This window comes from Cynocephalus volans, chromosome 5 (assembly GCF_027409185.1).
Source record: "Cynocephalus volans isolate mCynVol1 chromosome 5, mCynVol1.pri, whole genome shotgun sequence".
Lineage (NCBI taxonomy): Eukaryota > Metazoa > Chordata > Mammalia > Dermoptera > Cynocephalidae > Cynocephalus > Cynocephalus volans.
In genome coordinates this window covers 110738547-110760847 of record NC_084464.1, presented here as the reverse complement: position 1 = coordinate 110760847, position 22301 = coordinate 110738547, and the positions used below count along the sequence as shown (strand labels likewise).

At 41.1% G+C, this 22301-nt stretch overlaps 1 protein-coding gene across 3 annotated transcripts in view; it reads right to left on the bottom strand.

Annotated features, from left to right (window-relative positions):
• Positions 1–22301, bottom strand: part of AFG1L (AFG1 like ATPase) — a 184725-nt gene that overhangs the window by 114710 nt on the left and 47714 nt on the right. The window contains exon 3 of one of the 3 annotated variants that reach the window (XM_063097573.1): positions 11236–11287. The exons of the other annotated variants lie outside the window; for them this stretch is intronic. Coding sequence (XP_062953643.1) covers positions 11236–11287 — 52 coding nt within the window. The remainder of the gene's footprint in view (positions 1–11235; positions 11288–22301) is intronic. 3 annotated transcript variants of the gene reach the window in all.

The following is a 22301-nucleotide window of genomic DNA, read 5'->3' as shown; positions in this document are numbered from 1 at the left end:
CACTAGTAAAAGACTGAACACTTCTCCCCTAAAATTTGACAAAAGGCAAGAATGCCTTTGTAAAAGGCAAAGTTGACTCACACCACACCACATGGATGTATCAGCAAAATCAAGTTGTAAGAAACCCTACAGGACAAATAAATTATAATAAATATATATTATAATAAATATAAAAGATATATACACAGAGAGAAATAATATAATGACCTAAAAACTTATCAATATCACATTAAAAACAGAAATATTTGTGATGTAATTAGAAATCTGAATAACTACATAGCTAATGAAATTGAAAATACTGTTCATTTTTTTGAGGGCAAAATGGTAGAGGTAATAGATCTGCAACATAACCAGTGCCACTTTAGACAAGCCCAAGTACAAAATGGTGCCACCCACCTCCTCCCCTCCCCCCCGCTTCCCTTTACAAGAAATCTCCTGACTTAGAGACAAGTTTCCGGCTTCTGCATCGGTGCAGTTCTCCACCCGGTTACATCAACCTAATGGTCCCTCCCACCACCACCAACCACCACCCCCCACCCCCCACCCCCACCCCCACCCCCGTACATTTCACGCCCAAAAGCTAATATAAACTCTCTCACAAACCTATTGTTGGGGCTGTCCACCATTTTCAGGGCAGCCCTGGGCCCTGTGCCCCTCTAAGCACAGCCCAGCAGATTTCTTTCTTTAATAATGCTTGAATGGTACCTGGCATTTCGGGTCACTTTCTTTCATTATGGTGCCAAAACCCGGGAAGGGTTTTGACCGACGTGGACGATCCCCTCTCTCTGGGAGTGATTGGCCCTCGGCCGCCCTTCCCGGACCTACCGGAACCGGGTACACTAGGGACTCTCTCTCCTTTTGCCATTTCAGACCAACGCATCCAACATCGGCCTCAATTCAGGGTGAGTCAGTGGGTCTGTCCTGCCTACTTGTACGGTTCTCCTGACTACTCTCCCTACAACTCAGGTCTCTATGAAAGCGCAGGCGTCTGGCCGAGGAAACCCTTCTCGTGCCCCCCAGCTATTGAAGGACGCTTCATTAGCTGGTCGGTTGGCTTTTTTTTCTCTCGAAAAGAAGGTGGGCAACAGAGAGAATGCTCTTTGTTGGCACGCTTCTTCTACCAGGACTGACTGCGTTTTCTCACCCTCTAAATGGGATCCTCATGATCCAAACCTCCACACTCTACGCCCTTGGGCCGTCTCCTGGCCAACTTCTCGGCCTCCAGGGAGACATTAAAACTCAAATGCCTCGTTACAATGGATCACAGTGGCCACAAGATGGCACTCAATTTAGACACTCACCAAAATGGCAAAAGCTATAGAGATTCCTTATTCAGGCCTTCTCCTATCTCTGAACATGTTCTTCTCTCTGTCAAAACCGTCCTATGTGTCAAATTCTCCTAGCTCATGCTCAACCTCTTCTTCCAGACTCCGATCAATCTTCTGATCCGTCAGCCCTCCACGTTTCTCTCTCTTCCCCACACCTGGCCTCCACATGCTCGTCCTCAGCTCAACCCCTCCCCTTCTCCCCCTTCATCAGGTAACAACCCTGCCTCAGCTCCGGCTTTTTATAACCCTTCCGTGAAGTGGCTGGGACGGAAGGAATTGTCCAAGTCCATGTACAGGGAGCAGGTCTGGATGGTGGCTCACGTACACGCTCAAAATAGGCAGGCTGTAGGAGCCGTTGCTGTTCCTTGCACGGAACAAAATTGGAACTACCAAGCTGGCCACAGGGATCGGGATCTCCAGGATAACATGATCACACACTTGATTTACAGCCTCCAAAAGTCTACTCACAAGTCAGTCAATTATGACAAGGTTAGAGAGATCACACAGAGACCCAGTGAAAATCCCAGCAAGTTCCTAACCCGTCTCTCTGAGGCTTTACATGAATACACACGTATAGACCCAAACTCCCCTGCAGGCATGGCCCTCTTGCACTCTCATTTCATTACCCAATCAGCCCCTGATATTCAAAACTATAAAAGAGATCAGGCCAAATACCAGCTCCTGCCTAATGCCATCCAAGGCTCACATACTCCAAAGCCAGCTGCCTCAAGGGGCAAGGCACCCGGGAACTGCTTCAAATGCAGTTAACTGGTTTATTCAGCATGGGCCTGTCGTAACCTGCCCTCAATGCAAATGGCCAGATCACTTGGGGATTGACTGTTCCACTCGCCAGAGAGAGAGTGGCCCAGTCCCCAACTTACTGCCTTTGGCTTCACGGCCATCCCTACCAGAGCTTCCAGGCTTTGCCCAGGAGGACTGACGATGCCCAGGGCCTGAAGCCCCCACGGAGATCACCAGGCGTGAGCCCACGGTAACTCACTTCGTAGCAGGTAAGCCGATCTCTTTTGTCATTGATACAGGGGCCATTTACTCTACCCTTCCTGAGTAGGCAGGACCAACAACCCCGTCCTCTATCACAATAGTAGGGGTCACAGGATCAGAATACCACCCACAGATCACTCAACCCCTTTCCTGCACTTTACATCACACCCAATTCACATACAAATGCTTAAAAATGCCTCAATGCCCAGCCCCCTTACTGGGATGGGACATTCTTCTCAAATTCAAAGCTACTCTTACCCTAAACACTTTAACTCCAGCTACAATACTCCTGTTACAGGCCGCACCCAGAGCTGGCCCATGAGGCTTCCACCTTCCCCTCCCCCTCGGACAAGGTTAATCCCTAGTATGGGATGCTTCTTCTTCCTCCATCGCTACGCACCATTCCCCTATCCTTGTTAAATTGCCGAACCCCTCTTTGTTCCTTGATGTCCCACAGTACCCCATCACTAACAAACACCTAATAGGCTTAAAACCCATCAAACACAAAGTCCTTTCTTCCAATCTCCTATGGCCTACCCACTCGCCTTTTAATACATCCATCCTTGCGTTTATAAAGCCTAACAGCTCATACCGTTTAGTACAGGACTAATCCTGACACACGCCGCTCCCAACAACCTACTTGGGCAGTACTACATCAGCGGTTTCCGGATAGCCCCCACTTTCCGGCCAGGCTTTAGCTCAAGACTTACCTGAACTTCCCCCGCAACCTCTAGCACTTTAATACAAAATGTGAATGACCTCCTCCTATGAAGATTCACAGGCCCACACTGTTGCTTAGCTTAATTTCCTGGCCTCCAGGGGATATCGAGTGTCCCCCAACAAGGCCCAAATTTCTCCTTCAGTTCAAGAGTCTAATTTCTGAACTCCCTACTCCTACTGCAAAGTGTGATATATCCTTTCTTTCTTGGGGCTTGCAGGGCATCTTCGCCTATGGATTCCTGACTTTGGCAGCTAGCAAAGCCACTTTTTGGGGCAGCCAAAGGGGATCCTGCCGTTCTTTTAGATCCCACAAAGCTCAATTATTCTCCCTTCTAGCAATTAAAAGCTGCTCTCCTCACAGTCCCAGCTGTATCTCTCTCAAACCTATCTCATCCTTTTATCCTGACATCACCAAAACCCAAAGATTGGCAGTCGGGGTTTTGGGACAAAAGGCAGGAGATATTTTCTCCCCAGTTACATACCTCTCTAAACAACTAGATGCCACATCTCGAGAATGGGCCCCAGCTTACGGGCCTTGGTGGCAGCTGCCCTTTTAGCATAAGAAAGCTCTAAACTAACTTTTAAACAAAAAACAGTCAAGACTTTCTCGGCCATGAAGCCAAGTCAATTCTCTCCCTTTCCTGCCTACAACTTATTCACCTTACTTTCATTGAAAACTCCCAGTTCTCCATTAAACCTTGCCCTCCCTTAAAATCCAGCCATTCTCATCCCAAAACACTCAGGACACTTTGAACACAATTGCATGGAGGCTTTAGACCTCTTTCTCAGTCCCTTTCCACACATCTCCCCACAACCCATTACACGGTTCATAGATGGGAGCACAACCTCCATGCCCGCCCCCGGGGCAGGTTATGCCTTAGTAAATCTAACCCAAGCTATTGAGGCTGCACAACTCCCAAAGGAGGCTGGGGTTATACACTGCAGAGGACACCAAACCTCCAACGACCCCATTGCCCAGGGAAACAAACTGGTGGATCTAACCACAAAACAGGCTGTTCAATCACCAGGCCCCCACTCTTCCTCTCCCACTCAGGTCCTTCTCATGGGCCCTACACCCTTATCCCAATACACACTCCAAGAAATACAACACCTCTAACAGTTGGGGTCACAGAGAAAGGACAACTGTATACTCTCTCTGGTTGCTATGTCCTCCCTACTACACAAGCTGAGCAAATCCTTTCAGATTTCCATAATTCAGTTCATATAGGCTATGAACCCCTACTACATAGCCCTTATTTTACTCTCCCCACAAAAGGACACACTATCTTCTAGCCTTAGTAGATACCTTTTTAGGTTGGATTGAGGCTTTTCCCTTCACTTCAAAGGATGTTACAGCAGTAACACATGCTCTCACCTCAGAAATCATCCCTCATTTTGGCCTGCCCACCAGTCACTCACTCACCTATGGGCTGCCCCCCGCAAGCCCACAGGCCTCAGCACCCCTCAAACTTATGTATGGTAGGCCCTTCACTCTCACACCTCTACTTTCCAGCTCATCGCCTTTAGGCCAGTATCTCCCTACTCTTTTGCTCATTAGGGATCTTCTTTGGGAACAGACTGTCTATTACCTCATCCTTTCCCCACCACCTCCTCAGACTTTAAACTGAGCCCAGGACAGCAAGTGCATATTAAAACCCAAATCCCAAAGCCTCTCTCACCATGCTGGGAAGGGCCTTATACAGTACTTCTCGCCAGCCCAACAGCAGTAAAAGTACTAAGAAAGGCCCCTTGGTATCACTTATCCTTGGTAAAACTAGCACCTGAGACTTTACCCAAAGAATCTGTTAACACCAAGACAGAGGGGTCCCTCTACTCAACTCCCAGCCCAACATCTCCCCTCACACTTCGTCCATTTTAGGACCCACAAAACTGAAAATCTCCAGGACCTCCGCTCTTCCCCCAATCCCAGAAGAAGGATGATCTTTCCCCCAGCGATTATCCTCTCAGTCTTGCTGGCCCACTTCACGTCCTTTGCACAAGAGCTACTATTATACTATCTGTTCTAGTATTTGCTACAGGATTGACAGCAGCTGCCCCAAAAGACTATAACATTACAGGAAGATTTCTCCTGGCACTCCTTTACCTCCTATCGGTAGGATGCTTCTCAGCAATTTAATTGTGGCAATGTGCCCTTTAAATTCTTTTGGTTCCCTAACCCTTCACATCCTTCCCGTGTTTTTCCTCCTATCTCAATGCTCCCCCTTACTTGGAACATGGAGGTTCCAGGTCCGTAGGGACAATGCAGTCCTCAGCAAATCAGACTGGTCCCTGAGTGACTCATCTGTATCCCACTTTGCGAGAAACTTTTTGTGGTCACCCCCTCCCTGTCAATGCAGCCCGTAACATTTCCACAAACGTCTCTTCACTTTCCTCTAATCTCACCTCAGTGGGGACTGTCAGCGTTGTGTGGGGCCTGCCCACACTCTGCCTTACTAACACCACCAAATTCTACCACTCACTTACCCCTCCTCATCCATGCCCTAAAACTGGAATATATTTCCTTTGTAAAACTATGTTATCCTGTTGCCTGCCCCCAACTCAATTTCTTGAATATTCGTTTGGCTCGCCCCTGACAGAGGGGGCTGGGACTAACTTCGGCCCCTACCTCTCAGGAAGTGCCCCTGCTCCCATAGGGCACTAATTGTACCTTTTAATCGGGGCAGGGATCCTTCCTGCAACTGGAACTGGCATAGCGGACCCTGCTACTGACACTCTATTCTATCAAAAACTCTCAGAACTAAGCATAGATAGTATCTCCTCACTCCAGTGACAGGTCACCTCACTCGCGACAGTGGACAGTCGCTTTACAGAACCATTGGGCCCTTTACTTCCTTACAGCCGGGAAGGAAGATACCTGCCTCTTCTTGGGGGAGGAATGCTGTTATTACATAAATGAGTCCGGGGTGATCCAAAACAACTTAAACCATTTCACCGAACCCCTGTATACCCTGGCTTATGACCCTACTAGGTCCCCTAACTGTGCCTCATCCTACTTTTTGGCCCCTGTCTCTTTTGGTGTTTCTCTAATTTCTTGAAGGAAAAGGTCACCGAATTGTCCCTGCGAGGAGGATATCAGCCCCTCACAATCAGCAACCCTTCCCCAGAGGAATACAGCCTCCCCACATGAAACCAGTACTCCGCCACCTAAATCTTTTATTCTTTCTATATCTTCGCCCATCTCCAGCAGGAAGTAGCTTCAGAAGAATGAGACCTCCGCCCTTTTTCCTATACTTAAAAGGCAGGAATAATAGATATGCAACATAACCAGTGCCACTTTAGACAAACCCAAGTACAAAATGGTGCCGCCCACCTCCTCCCCTCCCCCCCTTCCCTTTACAAGAAGCCTCCTGACTTAGAAACAAGTTTCCGGCTTCTGCATCAGTGCAGTTCTCGACCCAGTTATATCAACCTAATGGTCCCTCCCCCCGAACATTTCGCGCCCAAAAGCTAACATAAACTCTCTCGCAAACCCATTGTTGGGGCTGTCCACCATTTTCAGGGCAGCCCTGGGCCCTGTGCCCCTCTGAGCGCAGCCCAACAGATTTCTTTCTTTAATAAAGCTTGAATGGTACCCAGCATCTTGACTCACTTTCTTTCAAGAGGTTATCCTTAAATTTTTACTTACTTTCTATTCATTCTTTCTCTTAACGCCTATCAACATCTGCATTTTCTCTACTTCTAATGGAGACTAGTAGATATACCCAAGTAATTATCAATTTTTTACTTTCCTCAACACCAAACGTACTTAGGGTGAGTATCAGTGGAGAATGTTCAGTTCATGATTATAAAAAAAAAAATAGAAAAATAACAGGCAACAAAGATCTTTCTAAATGTAAAATTCTGTCAATGTGGCTATGATATGCACCTTTAGATTTAATATGGTAGGCAGGAGCCTGGTATGGAGAAAGTTCAGAGATGCCAAATGATTTCCCTGCCCCAAATCACCAAGTGGCCAGCTAGGTCACTAAAGTTCTATCTCCTACACCAAAGTTTTCAGTGAAAAATCTCTTAGAAGACTCTTTTTAAATGCAAATGATCTGGAAGAGGTAACCTATTAATCCAATGCTATCTGTTAAAATTTAGCAAGTAGTTTGAATAGTTTACATTAAAATAGTTCAGACATTTAGCTAGAAGGTAGAACTTGGATAATCAAGTCCAACCAGTTTAGTTTAAGTGGTAGAGAAAAAAGCTGCGTCTTAGGGTTGGTACAGTGAGAGAGCCATTCCTGCAGGTGCAACAGCAGGAACAAACCCAGCAAGCCAACATGAAGTGATGGATACTAGAGCCATTAGACCAGCGCTTTTCAAACTGCCACTACAAATGAGATAGAATAGGGCTAGCTCTGTGAATCAAACTGACTACATTCTCCCTGCAGAGGATACTTTGTTACTTTTCCACTCTACAGTCATAAGAACCCCCAGGGCGCATGATTACCCCATGGCCTGCCCTGATAAAATAAGTTGAGAGGAGAGGGAAACAGATATTCACTGAGTTGCAAAACCCTTACCCAAGATTTGTCTCCCCTTGTAAAAATTAAGTTACAGATTACCCTTAAGACCCCTTAAGGAATTCCCACAATCCCACAAAGGTTCAAGGTGACCACTACAATGACCCTCCTGGGGTGACGATAATGAACACTACCACCATCTTGGACCTACTGAGCAGACACAAGGACTGAAACCCCAACTAAGCATGCACCCACGATACAACCAGGAAGAACAGAACGGACCACCTCCAGAGACACAGAATGATGACACTAGTCTGCACCCCTTAACCCCTTTCCCTATAAAGGACTCTGAACAGTTCCCCTCAGGGTGCTAGCTTTCCTGAAGCTACCCTCCTAATGCATAAGTCTATCTCCTCTTTTAATAAAGCATTGCTTTATTATTTATTGTTAGAGCATTGCTTGCTTTATTAAAAGAGGAGATAGACTATATTATTGCTTTACTCCTGGGTGCATTGTTCATTTCTAGGACTTTGGGACCCAACAGCCTAATTCAGTAACACAACCAGAATTACTTTGTCATGAAATAGAATAGAATAGAATAGAACATATCAAAAAGCACCATGTGTAAGGTTAAATATTCTTTAATGAAATATTTTTCAGGTGAGCACATGTGTGTGCTCACACGCATACACGAGGTCAGTATATGAAATATATTCCTTATGATGGATCATATTAAAAAATGTTTCAAAGCCATTGCACCATTTTGTAAGCTTTGAGTGAGCAAAGGCTACTTCTGTTTTTATTAACAATTACATCTCCAGAAACAACACACTGCCTGGCAAAGGCAGATGCTCAATAAACTTGTCAAATAAATGGAAGAATGAAGACAGAAGATGCTGAGAAAAGGTAGGGAAGAAACTAACACTAAATTTTACCTACTTCACAATTTTGCTTTGGTCTCTATAGAATCATTTTTTTTAAAAAAACCTTATATTTGCTCAAGAGAGGATTCTTACCAGGAGATTAACTTGTAAAACCTGAAATGCTAAATTCTACTCTTCAAGCCAGTATTTAAGAAGCCAAAGATTTCTACGCAAAAGCACCCTTTTCATAGCTGTCCCCCTGCAGAAGAAGCTGGAAGGGGTGTCCCTCCTCCCTGCAACCAAGCCCGGAAGAAGTATGTTTCCCAACCCTAAACTTAAAACCAGCCTACTTTCCAACTGGAGAAATTAGAGCCCAGTGTCAATGTGAAACAGGTGAGGTTAAACCAGGTGGCACCAGAAATGGGACAGATAAACAAAATGTATTTTTATTCTCTTCCAGTGTACCTGAGAAATCATTAACCCTGCCATCACTGCTGCAGTCTGCTAGTCAAGAGCTCAAGTCTTGTTTCAAGAAAGCTAGCTGTAGGGTAAGAATGAAGCCTCAAAATACTACTATGCAGCTTTTGGCTTCTACATGAGATGTGCTAAACATTTTATTAATGAAAATATTTCATTTCGAGATTGAACCAAAGGCTGGCCGGTTAGCTCAGGTGATTAGAGCATGATGCTGATAACACCAAGGTCTTGGGTTCGATCCCTGTACTGGCCAGCCACCAAAAAAAAAAAAAAAAAAAAAAGATTGAACTGTGATGTTAACTGTGATGTTAGTCCCTGGATTTAGAGTCCATCTGAGTCAATCACCTCAAAACATATATGAAGAAGAGAGTAGAGTGAAGTGGGCACGACAGAGCCCAGAGTGCAGGAATGAGGAATGAAAGAAGGCACTATGCAGCAGATATCCTCTTTTCCCATCAAGTCTCCTTAAAATTTAATACCTGTTTCCCAAGCCTAAAAAAGGAGCATAGTAAAGAATAAGAGCTTGTGATGGCATACTGAGGCTAGCCTCCCAGCCAGAGCCCTCCAAAATGAGAACTCATCTTTTATTACCTATTTTGTAAGTATTCTGAACTAAATTGATGATAGCCACCAAAATGTTCATCTCACTTCCTATTTCAGAATTCCTTTCGCTTCCCCTCTCTATTTTATAAAGATGTTTCTAATCAAAGGTTGCCACACACTTAGGCTATGTTAACATCCTATGTTATCACATCTTTTCTAATTCTTTCAAGCATTCACATGAATAACTTACATTGTACCTCTCTTCAATTAGTTAGAATTTGGCGTATTTTTCAAACTAAAATCTGACAACTTTCATAGCTTTTTTTTTTTTTTTTTAAGTTCTTTTGCAGAAGTGCAAGCAGTTGTGTTTTACTAACCCATTTCCATTTATGGTTAAATGGTTAAGGTAAGAGTAGAAACAGAGCTGTTGATTTTAGCAATGACTGAAAATGAAAGTGAAGGTACTGGAAGTAAATGTTCTCAGGAGGCAAAGAATGAGAGCTAACAGGATGAGATCTGCTAGTGGTACCCAAGGATGCAGGCACATAAAATTGATCAAGTATCTGGTATAAACTGCTTTCTACATAAGAAGTATACATTGATCTCAAAAATACCAATTAGCCAATGAACTAAGAAAAAGAATAGTTTGAGCTTCTTTAACATTTTTTAAATCTGAAATTTTCAAGAACTTGAAGAATTGTAAGGATCAATCTCTATTGCTCATAGTTGTGAGCTAAAGGATTCCTTTTTATTAGATTAACTAGATCTATAAATTTAAAACAAGACTTTAAAGGCATTAGTAAACAAATTGAAAGAAAAGGGGAGGAGGGAAAAAAGAACAGTTTTATCTTTACAGCACTGAGACTACTTATTCAACTCCAATTTTTTTTCTTGTCTTAAAATTTTTACTAAAAAAATAAGCCCTGCTACCACTACTTCATAATGCAAATGTGTTATTGCTATTGGGGAGTCTGGGGTGTGTATATTAGTCAAGGTCCAAAAGTGATGTTTTTACATGTAAATGTGAGTTTTGAGTGTGCCAATAAAAATAATAATTGACAAGCAGGAAGGCAATAAAGCCAAGTAAAATGGGAGCCACCTGCACAACATCAGTGACTATTGTTAACGAGGGAGAGGTTTAGAACGAGGAGACAAGGCTTTGCTTGAAGGAAATGGGAACCAGAAAACACATGATTTCAGTAAGAATGAGGTCAGGGAAGACTTCATGAGCAAGACATTAAATGTTTAGGAAAATCTAGAAAGTAAGGGACCACTCAGAAAGTTTCCAACAAAATATGAGTCTTCATACTGAATGTATACAACTGGGAGACCAAGGAAATTTGGCCACTCATGCATTAAGACTATCTACTAACAACTAAATTAAAGACAATAACTAAATTATTAACCTAAGGGCTTAGATTATTCATAGAAATATTAGTGAAAACTAAAAGTAGAAAAGAACAGCTTATTTTTTTTTAAAGTATTAAGCTGAGTCAAATAGCACTGAGTAATGAGATCCTGATTTATCCAGTAAACTATCTACACGATTTCCTTCTCTGAAATCAACTCACTTTATACATTATACAGTATACATATATATAATGTTTGCACCCTAACAAAGTAACTAATCCTGCCTTACAGGACAGCCCCATCCTAGGAGAAGTGAAAGCTGAGATAACTGCCTTCCTTTCTCCTTTCTTCTCCCCCTACTTTACCCTCCCTCATCCTATTCCTTTGTTGGTAGTGGATTAAGGGATGTAAATGAAAGTTATCCCTGAGCAAAAGCTGGGAAACTTTCTGTCTGGCCCACCCAAAACTTTTTTAATACACTTACCAACATCTCCATAAACATACAGGCCCCTTGGAGGTTTGCTCCTTGAAAAAAGCTGCAAATTAAGAACAAATTTAAAAATCTCTACCATGAAAATAATTAAACATAATCATACACATAATGTTCCTAACTATGCTATATACAGGACTAAGAGGGGCTATTATACACAATAAGTAAGAAAAAAGTTGATGTAAAAGGCTGCGACTCTGGAATATTACTAAGTCTTAAAAGGAAGGAAATTCTGACATAAGCTACAAGAGTAGTGAATTTAAGGACATTATGTTAGATAAAATAAGCCAGACACAAAAAGACAAATACTGTGATTCCACTTACATGAGGTATTTAGAGTAGTCAAAAAATCATAGAGACAGAAAGTAGAAACAGTGGTTGCCAGTGGTGGAGGGGAAGGGGGAATGAGGAGTTATTGTTTAATGGGTATAGAGTTTCAGTTTTACAAGATGAAAGAATTCTAGAGACAGATGGTTGTGATGGCTGCACAACATTACGAATGTATTTAATACCAGTGAACTGTATTCTTAAAAATGGTTAAGATGATAAATCTTATTTTACCAAAAACAAACAAACAGAAAACTTGGGGGGAGAAAAGGGCTATGAAGCCCCACTTAGGATTCAGTACAGGAGACAACAAGCATAGTAGCCCAGAGCAAGGGCTCCAAAGTCATACAGCTGGAATTTACATCCGCTGCACCACATTAATCTTCCCCTTTTCTTCCAGATGGGCTCCCTAAACAATGGCAACCAGACTCAGAGATCAGAAGAATTTTCCCAGAGAAACTGAATGATCTCCAGAAAAAATGTCCCAAAGGTATTTATTTATGTGTGGGCTTCTCCCAAAGAAAGGCCTGGATCCCTACCAGATCATCTTAACAGTAAAGCAAACCACAACAAATTTCTTAAGATGGAACTTTCTTTGTTTGTTTTTTTTTTTTTTTGTCTTTTTCGTGACCGGCACTCAGCCAGTGAGTGCACCGGCCAGTCCTATATAGGATCCGAACCCGTGGCGGGAGCGTCGCCGCGCTCCTAGCGCCACACTCTCCCGAGTGCGCCACAGGCTCGGCCCTTAAGATGGAACTTTCAATCAGCTTGTTAGTACCTGAAAAAACTAAAATGAATTGACAGCCCAAAACTGATAGAAATTTGAAAAAAAAAAACCCTTCCAAGGTGAAAGTCAGAGACTAGAGCAAATATACAGGGTGGGGGGTGGGGGGTGGAGAGGCACGGCAGACTCAGAGGACACAGAGAACTATGCTGAGAGCAAAAGGAAACTTCAAAAATAAAAGTGTACTCAGTATAATTAATATACTGAGAAAAGTAAGAAAAGCTATTAAAACTATAAAGCATAGTGGGGAGAGGGCAGTCTCTTCAATAAATAGTACAGGAAAAACTGGATATCCGCATGTAAAGGAGTAAAATTGAAACTTTATTTTACACCAAACACAAAAATCAACTTGAAATAGATTAAAGACCTAAACATAAGACCTGGAACCATAAAACTCATAGAAGAAAACATAAGGAAAAAGCTCTTTGACATTCATCTCGATTTTTTGTATAGGACACCAAAAGCACAGGCAACAAAAGGAAGAGTAAACAAATGGGACTGCATCAAACTAAAAAGTGTCCGCACAGCAAAGGAAACAACCCACAAAATGAAACGGCAGCTTACAGAGTGAGAGAAAATATTTGTGAACTGTGTATGTGATAAGGGTTTAATAACCAAAGTTTAAAAGGAACTCAGACAACTCAATAGCAAAAAAAGAATAATCTGATTTAAGAATGGGCAAAGGACCTGAAAAAACATTTCTCCAAGAAGACATAAAAACTGCCAACAGTTATGTGAAAAGGTGCTCTACATCACTAAGCATCAGGGAAATACAAATCAAAACCACAATATCACCTCACACCTAACAGGATGGCTTTTGTCAAAAAGACAAGAGATAAGTGTTGGTGAAGGTGTAGAGAAAAGGAAACCCTTGTACACTGTTGGTAGAAATGTAGATTGGCACAACCGCACTGAAAAACAGTATGGAGGTTTTGAAAGAAATTAAAAATAGAACTGCCATATGACCCAGCAATCCTTCTTCTGGGCATATACCAAAAGGAAATGAAATCACCACCTTATAAAAATATCTGGACATCCATGTTCATTGCAACATTATTCACAATAGCCAAGATATGGAAACAATAAATGTGTCCATCAACAGATGAATGGATAAAGAAATTGTGGTGTGTGTGTGTGTGCGTGTGCGTGTGTGTGTGTGTGTCTGTATATAGTATATACAGTCTGCCCTCCATATCCCTGGGATTCCAAATCTGTAGACTCAACCAACCAAGGATTAAAAATATATTTTTTTAAATGCATCCGTACTGAACAGACTTTTTTTCTTGTCTTTATTCCCGAAACAATAAAGTATAACAACTATTTACATAGCATTTACATTGTCTTAGGTATTATAAGTAATCTAGAGATGTAAATCATCTTTATACTTTAATTAAGTATACAGGACTATGTGTGTAGGTTATATGCAAATACTACACCATTTTATGTCAGGGACTTGAGCATCTGTGGATTCTGGTATCTGCAGGAGGTCCTGGAACCCATCTCCCTTGGATCCCTCGGATACTGAGGGACAACTGTAGAAAACACACACACACACACATACTCGTATATATGGAATATTATTCAGCCTTAAAAAAAAAAAGATATCCTGCCAACATCATGAACCTAAAGGATATGCTAAGTGAAATAAGCCAGACACAGAAAGAAAAATGCTGCAACATCTCACTTACATATGGAATCTAAAATATATATATATTTTTAAAAATCAAATACATGGAAACAGAATTAAAAGGTGGTTACCAGGGGTGAGGGGTAAGGGAAATGGGAAAATGTAGGTCAAAGGGTACAAAGTTACAGTTACGTAAATAAATAAGTAAATAGAACTATAAAGCAAGAACAAAATGTCATTTCTTTAAAAGGAACATTAAGAACAGAAGAGAGCACTCAGAAGTGTAGCACATGGTAGCAGAAATAAAATTTCAGAAAATGGATTAGAAGATAAGTTTGAGGAAATGTTCCAGAAAATACAACAAATTAACAATGAAAGATAAAAATATAAGGAAATTAAAGGATTAATTCAGGAGGTCCAACATCTGACAGAAAGGAACTCCAGAAAGAGAGGATCGAGAAAAGAGAGAGAAGGAAGTTACCTAAGAAATAATTCAAGGATTTTTCTCAGAACTGAAGGACTTGATTTCTAGGTTAGTAGGGCCAAGTGCCCAACACAATGAAGGAAATAAGACCCACACCAATTTACAATACTGAAATTCCAGAACACCAGGGACATTAAGATCCTGCAAATGTCTGAGGTGGTGAGGGAGGGAGGAGAAGGCAGGTCACAAACAATGGATAAAGAAATGATTTCCGATCTAATCCATCCAATCTATCCATCAGTGTAAAGACAGAAAATCAACTTTTCATATATACAGGATCTCAAAAACCTCCTCCAGAGAGAGAAAAACACAGGCTCCAGGAAACACAGAGGATCCGTGAAAAGAAAGGAAGCCCTGGTAAGATGAGGGCTGCCCCAGGACCACAGCAGTGCAGCATTTCAAGAAAGTAATCAAGTCCAGACAAAAACTAAAGGATGCAGGGCTCCAGGGACAAAATGAAACAGAACTTCACTTTACCTGATGTATGTTATTACTGTTTTGAATTTTGTTACATTTAGAAGAGTGAACTTTCAACTCTGCAACAGTTCCTAGACATGTGCAAAAACCACGGTATACCAGAGCAGAGCAAATGCAGAGGGTAAAAATAGAAAAAAATCAAACGTTATGCCACTTTAGCACCAACCAGAGTAGTCAATAATTTGGCAAAGAACATTCACAAAAGCTAAATTTCAGGATCTAGTCTATAATGCTTTTATTTTCATTTTATATTAACCTATGTATTCATTCTAACCTGACCCAGAAACCTCTCTTGCTTCCTGTTCCTCTTGGCTTTCTCTACTAAATCCAGCCCGTGATTCCAGCATACGCCTTCTAGACCTGGCCATGGTTTAGATCAGGCAAAAGGATCTCCTTTGCTTTGATTCTGCCGTCTGAATGGCTTCCCTGTGTCTCTCTGCATGTTAACTCTCCAACTATTCTGAAATTTCATCTGAAAACAGATTTTTCCTCCTGCCAAAACCTCTTAATGTTTCTTAGTTTTTTTGTTTTTTATATGAACCATTATCACGCACTGGTTTTCAACTTGCCAGAAAAAGCGCTATGATCTTAAACAATTTTAGAACAACTTCAAATTGGAAAATTTGCATAAAATCTAATAATCTGTAAGTATATTCTATGTATTAGAAATCTTTTGAAAGCAACACTCTGTATGAAGTAACTGGCAGTGTCATGGCAATTCATAATTCTTTGCAAAGACATTTTGTAGGAATAGTTTAAGGCCTACTCTAGTACTGCTCACATGGTACAATCAATAAATGCCAAATAAATGAAGTTCAGGCAAAAAAATTAACAAAGATGGGGGAAAAGATGGCACAGTGAGGAAAAAAAAAAAGAAAAGAAAGAAAAAGGAAAAGGGAAAAAATAAGATGGCATGGCAAGAACTCAATGCTGCTAAAAAAAGTAGCACCAAGTGTCCTATCTTGTTTTCCCTACTCAATAACTCAATATATTTTAGAAAGGGCACTTTGTGGCAAATATTATATATTACATATATAATTTGTTATATTGTGTTATGTTTTACAGTAATATTTGGAAGATGATATATAGATACTGCTATATACTACCAAAGGAGAAAATCCTCAAACATCCAAGATCATAAACACCTGATATGACATGAATATTGATTAAGATACAGATTTTAATTTAAATAAATTGATAAACAAAATGAATACCCATCTAACAATACACATTACACATAATCTAAACGATATTATATACTCCAAGTATTTTCACTTGGGGAAGCAAGCTAATTTTTTCCTAATAAAATTTCAATCTTCCAATAATTATTGAAATTATTATAAAGGATTTAAAATCTATATTTTAAGAGAAAAATCAGAGGGTCAAATGGAGAATGGTAAGACTATTGAGAAGGCTATAAAATGGGTTCTAAAGAAGTCCTTAAATTCTTTATTAATAGTAGTGATTTCAGGGAAAGTTAGGTTCACACAGTTTTCTTCAAAATGACTGTCACACAGGAATGCACACCATTTGCATACTCCTAAATTACATTTTTTCACAACTTCCCCTATTTTTCAGTTCCATTAAATTTCCTTTCTTAATGTTTTAATTTCCGGGGTGGCCAGTTAATCAGTTGGTTAGAACACTGTGTTGATAGCACCCAGGTCCAGGGTTCAATCCCTGTACTAGCCAACCACAAAACAAAAAAAGTTTTGATTTGCTATAATTTGTTCTTATGTCTCAGAAACCCCAGGTAACTATAACAATGACCATGAACCCCACCATTGCATTGTTCTTCGGTGCTGGCTATTCTCTATGTACTCCCCTTACACAGATGCCTTCTAAATCCTTTTCTGTGCCCCCGTAGATTGACTGTGCTGGCTGGCTGCTGGATGGTTAAATATGTGAGAGGCAATACTTGCAAGAGATAGGAGAGAGGGGACAGAGAAGGATCTGGTCTTCTTCTCCTGTCCTCTCCTCGCTTAGATGCTGTGTCACAGCATAGCTCCATGCCTCCAGGACCAAGAGATGGTCCAACCCTCAGGCCACAGGTCCATCTCTCACCAGGATCCTCCTTCGCCCTCCATCCCTTGTTCAGTGCCTTAAGCCTGCCCATGCCTCTCTAAGTAGTCTCCAGATTTAGTCTTTATTTGAAACATCTGCTGTGAATTGTTTCCTGCCAGGATTCTGATATACTTCCAACTCCCAAAATGAACACACTTAACACTCAATTCAGACTTGAAAATCTGAAGTAAATAAATTTCTCTAGTGATCAGTTATAAGATTTGTCATAAGTTACTTGTGTCTTATGGAATTTGTAAAAGATGATGACACCTGCTCTAATGGGTTTTTGATGAGGATCCAATGACACTGCCTTTCAGACTGTACAAATGGTAAGCTTAAGGATGATGTTGAAAGATGGTGATAACTACATCCACCAAGCATAAAAGATGAAGTGGAAGAGTATTGGAGTTGAATCCAAAAGACCTGGGTACAAGTCCTGGTTCTGCTATTTATTAGATATGTGACGCTGGCTAAGCCATATCAACTCTCCAGCCTGCTATTTCCTTATCTGTTGGGTGCAGGGCACAGCACAGGAGACTTCCCACTCACTGCCCACCTCTGTATGCCTAATCACAAGGCCCAGTCACTCACACTGAAGACTACAAATTTCATGTGCTTACTGATACCTGTTTATACCCAGATCTGTGGTCCATAAACAAAGATACATCACACCCTTTGACACACCCCTCTCAAAGATCTGAACAATACATTCGGTAAGCTCAAACAATTTTACATCTATAGAAACTTTATACTCAAGAAATCAAGAATACATTCAAGAACACGTAGCATAATTTCAAACAGTCCACGTGCTGTCATAAAGGAAATCTCAGTAAACTCCAAAGACTCAAATGTACTCCAATCATAATGTAATAAGATTATAAATATATAATGGAAGGAGAGCTAAGAACTGAAAAATCTCATACTAAGTTGTCTACCCTCCCATCACCTTCATTCAGACTGCTTAAGACTCTGGAAAGACTCAGCCCTGCACAGTAGAACCTCTCACCAGGCCCTCAATGTTGTCAACAATTCTGTTTCCCCAGTTAGTCCACTCTGTCTCCGCAGTGATTCTCTGGAGCCACCTCAGCTTCCTTCAAGCTAAACTATGTTTCCCCCATCACTTTCAGAAAATGTCTCCTACTTCTTCATAAAGAGAAAACAGAGAGCAATGGGTAGAACTCCTTCAGCTTCCTATATGAAATTGTAATCCACCCATATCTGCACCCATCCTTGTGGAGTACACATAAAGCAAATGTATTTCACAGGGCCTGGTTTTCCAAAGCCTTGCAATTTCAAATGTTAACCTTACAAAAGACAGGAAATTTTCCCCAAGGTATAGTCTCTGTTGTAAGATTGTAACACAGCAAGGTTGCTGGCTCAAAGACAGACAGGTTACTGATTGATATTTAAAGATACCGGGAAATTGCTGTAAGAAGAGAATATTTGCTAAGATCAAGCTTTTGTTGGTGGATCAACTTAACTTCTTGTAAATTGCATTATGGAATGTCACCTTGCCTGTCTTACTGAATGTTACCAGCTTCTATTGTTAAACTTGTTAAACTATACTTAGCAAAAACCCTACCTATGTTCTCTTCCTGAAACTTCCTGGTCTGTAGAATAAATGCAGAAAGAGAACCCCAATTCGTGGTTAGTTTCCCAAATGGAAGCAATGCCTCTCTCTTGAGGGAGGTTAACCCTTTTTGGGGCTTCTTACTGCTCAGAAGAGATGGACTTTGAGTAATCTTTGGTGGCTCCGTCACCCAGGGGAAAAGGGGTGCCAAATCCATGGGAGGCAAAGCAACATATCCTTTCCTCCCTCCCTTCTGTGACAAAAGAAAATGATTCCTCTTCCCATCCAAACTTCTATCAATGTCTGGATTTCATACCCCCACACCCTTCTGAGAAACCATACTTCATCAAATGAAATTTCCCTTCTCTTGTAATCCTTCTCATCAACTTCATTAATGTCTTCCTATTTTTTTATTTTTAAAATCTTGAAGTGTGGGCCGGCCCCGTGGCTCACTTGGGAGAGTGTGGCACCGATGGCACCGAGGCCGCAGGTTCGGATCCTATATGGGGATGGCCGGTGCGCTTGCTGGCTGAGCATGGTACAGACAACACTAAGCCAGGGGTTCCTATCCCCTTACTGGTCAAAAAAAAAAAAAAAAAAATCTTGAAGTGTAATGTCTTACAATCAAGACATAAACCCAGAAACCATAGGGAAAAGAAAGATACATTAAAAACAGTGAAGTTAAAACTTTCTGTTTGGAAATAAATGCTAAGGAAGGTAAAAAGGCAAATAATAATCTGCAAATAAAATTTGCAACATTTATTACAGACAAGAACCTATTTTCTTAATAAACAAAGAACATCTATAAATCAATAAGAAAAACGAAAGCAAATGGCTTAAACATTTAAGACTTAATTTCATTCACAATAAAACAGGTACAATTTAAAATAACAATGAAATGCCATCTTGACAAAAACCTAAATGTCTAAGAGGACACAATACTATCAAGGATGTAGGTAGACAGGCAAGCTCATAAGTTGGTAAGAACATGAATTGTTGCAATCTTAGGAGGCAATTTAGCATTGTCCATCACAATGTAAAGTACATATACCCTTTAACTACCGAACAATTCCAAATTTATCCTACAGGAATACACACACATGTTCACAAAGATGTATGTACAGTCCATCAGTAGGACATGTTGGTATATGCATATAATGGAATATTATGTCACTGGAACATTCACATGAAGGAATTAAAAGAAGGTGGTAGCTCTCATAAAAGTATCAAGTCCAATGTGAGATGTTTTCCTAGATATAGTGTTAAAGTTTAAAAAAAAAGTGCAGAACACTATGCAGGCTGTGGTCCCACTATATAAGAAATAACGATGTGTGGGCGTGCACGCACACACACAGGCACACACAGGCGCGCGCACATACACACACACACACACACACACACACACACACACACACAAGCTTGTAAAGGCTTAGAAAATTTCTGGAGGGCTCTATAAGAAACTGTCAACAGCCAACAGTTGGAAAGGGAACAGAGGTAGTAAGAGGAACCTAATTTTAACTGTACATTCCTTTACACTGTTTTAATTTGTTAATAGATTTTTTTCTTTTCATTAAAAAGGACAATTTAGAGAAGAGAGAGATAGTGTTTCTGCCACAGCACAATAAGAAAAAAGGAATTAAAAAAAGGTATTAGGCACAAGAGGACAGGACTGGAAGGGAGACATCAGCTGACTAGAGATTTTAACAAACTTTTGGAAGACAGCACATTGACAAAGGAAGGGTAGCTGAAGAAGCAAGCCAGGAAAGGCAGAGCATGGAGATGCCCTGGAGAAAGATGCCTTGTGGATGGACACTAGAGAAGCCGCAGGTCTTGGAGATACAGGGTCCGGTGGAGAGGATGAGGAAGAAGGAAAGAAGGATGAAGTGAACATCTTGAAGTAGAATAGGCACATACAACCATGCCCATCCCCCTACACCTCCCCTGCAGCACACCTAAAAGACAAGCTTCTAATGAAGTAATGCCCTCTTTTCTAAGAGCAGGACCGACGCCACTTAAGATAGCCCCTCCATTGTGTGAAAGTTAGGTGGGAAAGTGGGGGTGGGACGGGAGGAGCTCCGCTAACTGCAAAATTAGCTCATGTACTGTTGGCTTGCTTGCATTGGCTAATACCTCTTGGCGCGGTGATCAGGCAACCGAGTTGCCGTGCTTGCAGCTTTAAAAACCACAAACAAAGACGGTTCGGCACCGCACCTTGAACTGGCTGGTGCAGTCCCGGCTGCTGGAAATAAAAATCTTTTTCTCTTTTTCTATATTGGTCTCCAAGGGTGTTTTTTGCTCCTGACACCTATAACACTAACATCCCCAGCAAAATACCAGAAGCCTCTTCTCAGACCAACACCAAGCATGCAGAGTTCCATTCAATCAGTGTGCCTTCCTGGCCTACTTGATGGAGCCAACAGACCATAGAACACAGCCCTCAAAGTTGCCAAATATTTTTAAATTCTAAATTTCCTATTAAGTTTGAACACTTCCTTCCTTCTTACCCTCCTTCTTTCCTTCCTTTCTTCCTTCCTTCCCTTCCTTCCTAAATAAAAGAGAAAAATAAATTAAAAACTAGGTTTGAACTCTAAACTAGAACAGGATCTCCTCATGACAGAGATAGCAACTTAATCACCTTAGCCCCCAGAGAACGACACACACAGTAAACACTGAAGGGTGCATTTGACATCATTTTTTTAGTAGTACAGTGTTTGTACTGAACCCTCCATATTTCACCAAGGCTCTTTGTGATATATTCGAGGGACCTCTAATCGAAGTTGATATGGCCATAGAAAGATCTATTCTGATGCACTTAAGAATCCTATGATATTCAGACTGGGTGACCATTATTAGTGTCTCTATCACCTCAAGGTATTTCTGTTTGTGCATGGCTGTGGCTAATGTAATAAACATAAAGATAGTTGATTTATTTTTAAACTAATGGCTATTTGAAAGTATACAGGGCTGACTGGTTAGCTCAGTTGGTTAGAGCATGGTGCTGATAACACTAAGGTCCATGGTTCAATCCCTATACCAGCCAGCTGCCAAAAAAAAAGTATTGAAATTAATGCTTGGATTAACTTAAAGTATGGTTCAACAAAGTTTTCTAGTTGCTGACTTTGAACTTTATTAAATGTAACCATAGTTTCCCTCCCTGGCATCATTTCAATTCCACTTTTCCACAGCTGTGCAGCAGCCGTGACCTTTAGATGGGAATGATCCCTCCTAGCTCCAACCTCTCTAACAGAATAAAGGATTCAAGGGTAGGATTATGACCCAAGTTCAATCAAGCAAAGTCCTGTTGTGCAATGGCTGGAGAAAGAGAGATGTGTCTTCTGGATAGCATGGTGTATAGAAGTAACACCACTTTGCTACTTTGAGAGAAGCCACGCTGAACACAAAGCCAAGTTATGCAGCAGGGAAAAATCAAGAAGATCTCAAAGAAATGAAGCCAGGATCCTGACACATTTCCCCTGAAGCATACTTTACCTCTGGACTTTTTAGATGCAAGAGCCAATTGTATTGTTTAACCCAATTTGAGCTGGGTTTTCTGTTATTTGCAATTTAAAGCATCCTCAGTGATGTTATATTTCACTGAGCCATGTTAGTGGTCTGAAAGAAGTATTTATGAAAGTGTCTATTCTCAAGAGAGAAAAGATGTTTGCTGATATAAAAAGAATTAAAGAATCAATATTTTTTCCTTGTTTCCACCTTCAGATGGTTAGTA